This window comes from Miniopterus natalensis, chromosome 11, assembly GCF_054644295.1.
Source record: "Miniopterus natalensis isolate mMinNat1 chromosome 11, mMinNat1.hap1, whole genome shotgun sequence".
Classification (NCBI taxonomy): Eukaryota; Metazoa; Chordata; class Mammalia; order Chiroptera; family Miniopteridae; genus Miniopterus; species Miniopterus natalensis.
The window spans coordinates 44,061,373-44,071,222 of NC_142091.1; the positions used below are offsets into that span (position 1 = coordinate 44,061,373).

Below are 9,850 nucleotides of genomic sequence, written 5' to 3' on the forward strand. Positions count from 1 at the left end.
ATGTGCAGAGGGGTGGCCGGGCCTTGGGAAGCATGGGCAGGGCGAGGGGGCGAGGGGGCGGGGGGCTATTCTCCATTTTTCTCTTTGAAGAGGGGGAGAGGGAGATATTGGAGAGAAAGGTCATTGTAGCTTCAATTCCCAAAAGCTCAGGCTTCCCCACTGCCTGGAAGAGCCAGTCATGGTGGGAAGCCCTCAGGAATCCCAGGGGAGCCCTAAAAACTTAGGGTTAGTGACCTGCCTCCACCCTGAGCAAGCAGGAGGCTGGGTGGGGGGAGCCGCTGGCTGGACTAGGGACTCGAACATAGAATTTGTCCATAGTTTAAAACAAAATAAACAAACGTGTGGACATGTTTGTAACAGACAGGACTCTGCTGAGCAGAGGTACGGTGACCAGTCGGGGTGGTGGGAGTGGACAGTGGGGACCAGAGGAACAGAAGTCTAGCTTCTGCTCGCATTTGAACATCTATGGGAAAGGCTGGTATTTTGAGGCATCTGACAGTCACCGTGCACCTGTTGTGTGCCTGGCAGTGTTCAGTGGAGAAAAACCCCAACAGCAGGTAGGGACATCTGTGGGCGTCTCTCCCACATTACTATCCCGGGTACCACCAGTTCCTGTTTCTATTTGAGGACCCATGTGGTTAGGAGAGGCTGAAGGTGCCCCAGCTCCACAGGTGGAACATGTCAATCTTCACAGTCCATCCCCTTGGCCGCAGGGACTGGTCAGGCACGGACATGTCCCGGGGCTCTCTGGACTTGTTGGGAACCCTGGGTTAGAGACTTTCTCTTTCCTTCTGTACGTGATAAGGAAGTGTGTGGTTCTGGGAGCCTCTGGCAGCCTTTTTGGGGACACTGAAACTCTTCCCAGAGGAAGACACAGAGGTCAGGCCTAAAGAAGACAGGTTCTTGGGGACAGTGTTGAGCCGGCCTGAAGGCAGCCCTGCTAGATGCTTCAGTTACGCGAGCTCTTATTGATTATGCCAATTGGGATTGGATTTTCTCTTCCTTACCACGAAAAGCATCTTACCCGATGACCGCTCTCACAGAGCACAACTATGGTCAGAATGACTGCCGTCCAGGACTCCATGCCTAAAGGCTGAGTTTTTTGCTCCACAAGGTTAGAGCCCAAGAAAAACCAGTGAAGTCTCTGGCAGTGAGAGGAGGCTTCCTGAATAAGACAGGTAGGACTTCAGTAGTGCAGGGAAAAAGGAGACTGTTCCAGTTCAGGTCGGAAGCAAGAGCTAGGAAAGAAGGGTGCATCCGCAAGGCTTTCCTTTTTGGGGGGAAACGGGTTTCATGGGAAAATCAAGGTGGGGATATTTGGGAAGGGGCCAGATTGGTGGGAGCTCTGAAGACCAAGCGGATAAACGTAAACAACGTGGCAGTCAGGAGGTGGTCGCCGTGGGGTTTGAGCAACAGGGTGGCATGAAGGACTTTAAGAAAGGACGTCAGAGTGAGGATGGAGCCGGATGAGAACAGAGCCTGGGAGGCCGGGGAGGAGACTAACAGTGACCCAGGCATGTGGCAGCATCGGAATAGGAACCCCAAATGTTTACTGACCACACCTACCTGCCCTGAGGCTCTTTGCTGGGTGCTAATCGCACAGGAGGAACAACACTGGTCCCTGTCCTCGGGGAGCTTGCAGCGTACTGAAGACTGAAGACGAGGGAGAGGTGTGCGGCCCGGTGTTTAGAGGGAGCAGGGCAGAAACGGCACGGAAATGTGTATACGAAACAGGAGCAAGGAACAGCTGGCGAGGGAAGACTTCGCAGAGAAATGACAGTGGAGATGAGTGTGACAGTGTGTTGGTGACAGATGGGACCCAGGAATTGGGGGAGAAGGAAGAGCTGAACCTAGTCATGGGAAGAGAAATAGATATTTTGAAGGCAGCCCCCAGGACTGTCCTTGCCAGGGGTGAAGGCCGCTGCTCGTTTTCTGGCTTAGAGAACCTGGAGGTTGGCGATGCTATGGCCAAAACGAGGGAGGGGAAATTAATCACAATAATAAAGGTGATGAATACTTATTATGTGCCAGGCACTGTTAACCTGTTAATCTTCATAATCAACGAACGGGTGGTTGCCATTCTTATTTTCCTCATTCTGCGGATGAAGAGCTGAGACATGGAGAGGAAGCCGCAGGGCCACAGTTTGAGCGGAGGCAGGTTGATCCCAGAGCCTGTCCTCCTGACCTCTACGCTGCGCTGCCCAAGGAAGTCTTCTGTATGCAGCACAAAGGTGACTCGGAATCGTCTCGAATGACAACAGGTTTCGTTAACTACTTTTGCGGCAGCTCTGAGACGCTTTCCCATGGTGACACGGGTAAGGTACAGATTTATCGTCAGCCCCAAATAAACACCAAACTTTGACCGATCGAGGGAGGTTCGTTGTGTTTGCCGAGCGTGAGGGCCTGCAGCGCGCACAGGCGCTCGGCAATCATGCGTCACGCAGTGCTCCTGAGTTTCTCACGGCTGAGACCCGGTGAGGGGTGAGACGAGCAAGGTGAGAGGCAGAGAGGATCCTGGGACTCCTGCTCCCCTAAAGTTCTAGAAAGAAATCACCAAAGCTTAAGAAGCACCTTCGCATTCTACAGAAGATAATGTTTGGGTCATCTGGGAGGCGGGTAAGAAATATCCAGCATAGGTGAGCTATTCTCTGCCCACGCAGAGATTACATTTAGGAGAAATGTTGCATGATGCTATGAAACCCCTTTTTGTGATTTTATTTGTTTCCATTTGGAACTACTGAGTCAAATGATTCTAAAAATGGGGTCGGTGTGGTGGCTGGCGGCTGCTATTATGGTGGAAGCTTTCCCGGGGTTATTTTTAGTCTCGGCCTTATCGGGGTGCAGAAGAGACTGCAGGTAATGAATGTACTTGATTGCAGCTCTGAGGGTTTCCACCTTGCTGAGGCGCTTCTCCAAGTACTCCTCCGGCAGGTGATGTCGGAGCCGGGCATAGCCTTCGTTGACACACTTCACCCGCTGCCTTTCCCGTTCATTCCTTTTCCGGATAAAGGAGGGCCCGTAGGAGTATTCGCACCTCCTGTAATTTGGATAAGGCATTGGATAAGGCATTGGGAAGGGCTCACTGTAATTTTCCATGATCAGTGAATCACTGGAAAAGGGCAGCGATGGCAGGTCTTCAGAGTAAGGTGATGGTGCCGGGGCCTCAGGGTACAAGTGGAAAGTGACCGCGGGGTCCAGATAGAAGGACCTAGTCAGGGGCAAGTGGGCAGAATCAGAGAAGACAGGCAGCTTTTCTGGCAGATCAGAGTAGCTTCTGTTGTGCATCATTTCCTCGTTAGCCTGGAAACATACCAAGTTTATTAATTTGGCCAAATCAAAGGAAAGCAGATATCATTGATTTTCTCAGATATCAATGTTTTAAAAACTTTTCTGCTCTGATTTATAGTTTCTGAGCTCATTCTGAAAACTAGCTGGGGTTACAATATTCTGTGGATAGTAAAAGAGAGGACTTTTGATGATGCACAGAAACAGCATTAAATAACATCGACTCACCTTGTGAGAAAGTTATTGCCTTTCAACTCTCTTCCAGTCCCAATGATGACACAGATGTAGCTTTAGTCTGGTGAGAGTGTGTCTCTACACTACTAGGATGCTTTCTGAGCCTCCTCGGATGGAAGCCTTCAACAAGCAGTACTATCTAGCTAGAATTAAATGTTTTACTCTTAATTTCTACTTATTGTGAATTATATTGGTTTCACATTTATAGTATGATGCAAAGTTTATTTTAAAAATAAAATCTACTTGAGTAAAAAATATGATTTGAAAAAAAATAGTAAATACCAAGACAGGTGGAACACAAATAATGAAGACTGTGAAATGTATGCATATCACCGAAGTTTAGAAAACACTGAAATACCACAATATTTAAATACACGTTGGAGAAATTACAAACTAGTTAATGATCATGTAACCTCACAGCACAGCCTTCCTAAATAATACCTGATATTCCAGAGGCAAATCTTTAGATAAAAATAAGAAAGGAATCATTTACTCTTAAAAATTCACTGTAATGCCCTGGCCGGCTGGCTCAGTTGGCTGGAGCATCGTTTCCTGCACCGAAAGGTTGGAGGTTCCATTCCCTGTCAGGGCGCATGCCTAGGTTTTGGGTTTGATCTCTGGTTGGGGTGCATACAGGAGCCAATTGATGGATGTTTCTCTCACATCAATGTTTCTCTCGCTTTCCCCCCTCCTTTCTCTCCCTTCCTCTCTCTCTAAAATCAATAAAAACATACCTCAAGTGAGGATTTAAAAAAATAAAATAATAAATAAAAATTCACTATAAGAGTCCTTTAAATGAAAAACTCTCCTAACACATTTTAAACAGTCAATTTACATATTTTTACTTACAGAGAACTTTAGGAATATTGAGTGAGGTGCATCTGTATTTAAGTTTTGTTTTTTAATGGAACAGAGGAAAAAGTATTATACCCCAGGAGGTCCCACACCAACACATTCCTCTATCTGAGTAGGTTTGCATCCATCTCATTTATTAAACCACCATTACCTTCTGCCTTTAACTGTAACAATGTAACCACAATAGATTTTACAGGGACATTGCAGTTTAACCAGTTAACTGGGAGCTAGGGTAATGTTGGAGGGAAAGAGCATTTGTCTTTCAGTTGTAACAGCCTCAAGTTTCAATCTTGGCTTTGCCCTTTCCTAGCTGTGTGCCCTTAGACAAGTTCCTAATCTCCCTGAGCTTCAGCCTTTTCCTATGGCCAACTGAGATCAACTCTCCTGCAGAGCGATTGTGAGGATTAAATGAAAAAACATATAATGTACTAGGTGTCGGTTTCCTTTTTTCTTTATAAACAGATGAATGCGTCTGCAGCGCCCCTTTCTAAATTGCACCTTACAGAAAAACTGGCTTATTTCCCCCCCAACACTGGGAAATCAAACATTGATATATCCAAAGCATATTTGTGGAGAGAGGAAAAGCACACCTAAAATGGAAAAGGAAAAGCAACCTGAAATTAACTGTGGGCCTCCAGAAAAGGAGGAAATACAGCTTTCTGTTAATTTCTCAGGGGCGTGTTTTCAATACCTTTAGGAGCAGTTGTTCTCTATGCTTGGCATAAGTAAAGAAAAAGAGCCCCCCCCAAAAAAAACCCAAACCCCAGCCCTAATGCTTACTGGCAGGATTAGATAACATTGTCGCTTGTTTCTCTACCTGAGCAGAGCAAAATCTCCACAGGCTGCACTGTGATGGGTGGAGCAGCCTCTAAGCACAGGCATTCAAGTGCAACAAAGTGTCTTCCGATCCCTGTGAAAAGCCTGTCCTTCCCGTCTGGGTGGCTGCTGAAAGACGAATGACTATGGAAACAGAAAGGGCAAAGGGCGGCAGGGATGGGGGACGAGAGGACGGGCGGGGAGGGTTATAAGAAGTCATGGTGAAACAGGCTGGAAAAGGGTAAATGCCAGGAAAAACCCTTCCTAACAACGGGGTGGGAGGGGGGGAATGAGATAAGTGTGATAAGTCCAAGGAAAAAATCAAAGCAAAGAAACAGGAAGTGAAAGATTCCAAAATTACTGCCCAAATGGCCTGAAATAACTAACATAAAACAAAAATCTCTGGAAGATAAAAAAAACTAGCCAAAATTGTGTCAAAAAGAAAAAAATGCTGAGAGAAAACAGGAAATTCCCGAGGCAGAGATGCTGGAGGGTAAATAACACGTGTGGCAGAAACTAGAAGTGATGGCACAACTGATGGCACAACGGGAATGGCGCCCGCACTCCTACATTCCTGAGAACAGCAGAGCCAGAAGGGACACAGCAGGGTGCCCGATGTCATCAAGGCCAATTACATACAAAAACTCTCTGGGTATGGTTTTATTCTGACAGATTTTAAAATCATCTTAAACCTTGACTCAGATGAAATCTGAGTAATTTGTATACGCCACAGGTAATTAAAAGTTTCTAGACTATGACAAGACCTTGCATTACGCTTGGGGAAAGAGTGTGGTGTCTCTGGAGACACACTGAGGAGCAGCTTTTCCTACTGAGCATTTCCAAAAAGTTCACTCACCAGTGCTTGCTTGGGCAGCACACATACCAAAAAGTTCACTGAACATTTAAGTATGATCATCTTTTATTCCAAATGTAACCATAACACAACAGAGCGGTAGAATGAAAAACGCAGTAATGAAGATGACCAAGGTAGGAGTCTAGTGGAAGTTGGACACGTTTGTAGAAACTGAGTACTAAGTTTCTAAAAGAGAGCAACACAGACTATTAGTGCTGGGGGTCGGCAGTTCCAGGTACATGCACAGCTAACAAATTCACCCATCTTGGAAAAGTCTCAGGTTTCTGTGCTAGAGCTCTTCTGGGAAATAGGTGAGATCTTAATGATAAAATCCCAAATAGATTTTTGATGCTCTGCTGAGCATAAAAGCTTCAACTTGCAGGGACATTAAAAATATCTAGCACGTAAAAAACAAAGCTACAGCTCCACATGTAATTGAATTATGGAATGTTAGAGATGGGAGGAACCTTAGAAATTCTCTCATCCAATCCGTCATAGGTTGTAACTTGGCTAAGGTCGCAGAGCTAGTTGTAGAGCAGGGGTTCGGGACCCAGGTCTCCAGACTTCCAAACCAAAACCCTTCCCACTACTCCAGATGAGTGAATCACCAGCAGAATCTGAATCTTTTAACATGCAGGCATAATTGATAGTTTAAGATAACGGAATAATCAGATAGCTGACAAAACTCATCACCTATCAACAGGGCCTAGGGATTTTCCAATAAATCATGTTCCTATTCTCCCCCACGGGCCACTCTGGGGGTCTCTTACCTGAGTTTTGTCACCAAGATGCTGTATTTTGGACTCAAACTTTACCTGATTTATAGGGGATCACTTAGTAACAATATGCAAAGTAGCTTACAGTTAAACAGAACTGCTCAGTTCTGGTTCAGCTGTTTTTTCTACCTAACATGTAGATATGACAACACATAACAATACTAAGTAGAAAGGTTTGCTTATGAAACTGGACTCTTGTAACAAATTCTTTTGTAAAAAGAATGCTCCCCCATTCATCTGGGTTCTATGATTTTATATCAAAGTTATTCATGGGAAATATCTTTAAGTAATAGTCTCATAATGTGTCAATATTGGTCAATATTCTTTTAAATAAAAATTAAGGCCATAACTAGGAAGGTCAATATAAACCTACAATTAATTAAAATACGTGTTAAAATTTTTTTGCCTGCTAAATAGACTGTATTTTAGATGCACAACAAAATTGAGCAGAGTTCCCATATAACTCCTTCCCCTACACACACATAGCCTTCCCCACTAACATCCCACCCCACATATTTGTTACAATTGATGAACCAATATTGACAAATCATTATCACTCAAAGCCCATAGTTTACATAGAGTTCACTCTTGGTGTTATATATTCCATGATTTTGACAAATGTATAATGCCATGTAACACCATTATAGTATCATACAGAATAATTTTACTGCTCTAAAAAGCCTCTGTGCTCCACCTTTCATCCCTCCCTCCCCTTAATACCTGACAACCACTGATTTTTTACTGCCTCCATAGTTTGCCTTTTCCATAATGTCATATAGTTGGAATCATACAGTATGTAGCCTTTTCAGATTGGCTTCTTTACTTAGTAATATGCATTTAAGGTTTCTCTATGTATTTTTATAGCTTGATAGATCATTTCGTTTTAGTGCTGAATATCCCATTGTCTGGATATACTCTACTTTACTTATCTATTCACCTACTGAAGGACATCTTGGTTGCTTCCAAGCTTTGGCAATTTTAAATGAAGCTGCTGTAAACATTTGTGTGCAAGTTTTTGTGTGGATTTAAGATTTCAACTCATTTAGGTAAAATACCAAGGAGTGTGATTGCTGGACCTTATAGTATGGGTGTGTTGTTTTGTAGGAAACTGCCAAGTGTTTCCCAAAATGTCTGTACCATTTTGCATTCCCATCAGCAATGAATGAGAGAGAGTTCCTGTTGCTCCATATCTATGCCAGCATTGAGTGTTATCTGTGTTCTGGATTTTGATCATTCTAGTAAGTGTGTAGTGGTATCTTGTTTTAATTTGTATTTCCCTGATAACATATGTGGAGCATCTTCTCATATGCTTATTTCCCATCTGTATATCTTCTTTGGTGAGGTGTCTGTTCAGGTCTTTGGCCCGTTTGTTAATCAGGCTTATTGTTGTTTTGAGTTCTTTGTATATTTTGGATAACAGTACTTTATCAGATATGTCTTTTGCAAGTATTTTCTCCCATTCTGTGGCTTGTCTTCTCATTCTCTCGACAACGTCTTTCAGAGAAGTTTTTAACTCTAATGAAGTCCAGCTTATCTATTATTTCTTTTACGATTTGTGCTTTTGGTGTTGTATCAAAAAAGTCATTGCCAAACCAACAGTAATCTAGATTTTCTCCTGTTACCTTATAGACATTTACAGTTTTGTGTTTTACATTTAGGTCTGTGGTCCGTTTTTGGTTAATATTTTAAAAGGTGTAAGGCCTGTGTCTAGCTTCCTTTTTTTATTTTTTTAGCTCATGGGTACCCAGTTGTTCAGCACCATTTGTTGAACAGACTTTTCTCTGCTGTATTGCCTCTGTTTCTTTGTCAAAGATCAGTTGACTGTATTTGTGTGGGTCTCTTTTTGGGGCTGTCTATTCTACTCTATTGATCTATTGGTCTACTATTCTGCCAGTACCCACTGACACTGACTTGATTACTGTAACTTTACGGTAAGTCTTCGAGTCAGTCAGATAGTGTCAGTTTCCTGACTTTGTACTTCTCCATTAATATTGTGTTGGTGCCCTTGCCAGTTTGGCTTAGTGGTTAGAGCATCAGCCCTCGGACTGAATGGTCCCGGGTTCAATTCCAGCCAAGGGCATGTACCTTGGTTGCAGGCTCGATCCCCCTGCCCCGGTCGGCAACCAATCAATGTGTCTCTCTCACATCAATGTTTCTCTCTCTCCCTCCCCCCCCCCCTTCTACTCTCTGAAAAGCAATGGAAAAAAATATCCTCAGGTGAGGATTAAAAATAAATAAATAAAAAGCTACCTCTAAAAAGAAATAGTGTTGACTTTTCTGGGTCTTTTGCCTCTTTATAAAGCTTCAGAATTAGTTTGTTGAAATACAGAAAATAACTTGCTGGGATTTTGATTGAGATTGTGTTGAATCTATAGATCAAATTGAGAAAAACTGCCACCTTGACAGTACTGAGTCTTCCTATCCGTGGACATGGACTATCTCTCCATTTACTTAGTTCTTTGACTTCCTTCAACAGTTTTGTGGTTTTCCTCATATATATTTTATACATATTTTGTTAGATTTGTACCTATTTCACTTTAGGGGCTGATATTGGTAAACAGTATTCTTTTTTTAATCCTCACCCGAGGATATTTTTTCCACTGCTCTTCAGACTGTGGAAGGGAGAGAGAAACATCGATGTGAGAGACCCCAGTGGGCTGCCTCCTTCAGGTGCCCTGACCCGAGGCTGGGGATCGAGCCTGCAACCAAGGTACATGCCCTCGTCTGGAATCGAGTCCAAGGACCGACCCCCTAACCACTGCGCCAAACCGGCGAGGGCTGTTTTCAATTTCATTTGTTCATTGCTCGGATACAGGAAGGCAATTACCTTCTGTATTTTAACCGTCTATCCTGCAACCTTACTATAATCATTATTTCCAGGAGGTTTTTGTTTTGTGATTCTTTTTGATTTTCTACATAGACGATCATTTCATCTGAAACAAAGACAATTTTATTTCTTCTTTCCAATCTGTATACCTTTTATTTCTTGTCTTTCTGCATTAGCTAGGATTAGCAGTGTAATTCTAAAAAG

At 43.5% G+C, this 9,850-nt stretch overlaps 1 protein-coding gene across 1 annotated transcript; it reads right to left on the reverse strand.

Annotated features, from left to right (window-relative positions):
- Positions 1 to 2,742: 2,742 nt before the first annotated feature.
- Positions 2,743 to 3,288, reverse strand: ASCL3 (achaete-scute family bHLH transcription factor 3). The gene has a single exon (XM_016206617.2). It carries the CDS (start codon positions 3,286 to 3,288, stop codon positions 2,743 to 2,745), a length of 546 nt encoding a protein of 181 aa, XP_016062103.1.
- Between the last annotated feature and the right edge of the window lie 6,562 nt (positions 3,289 to 9,850).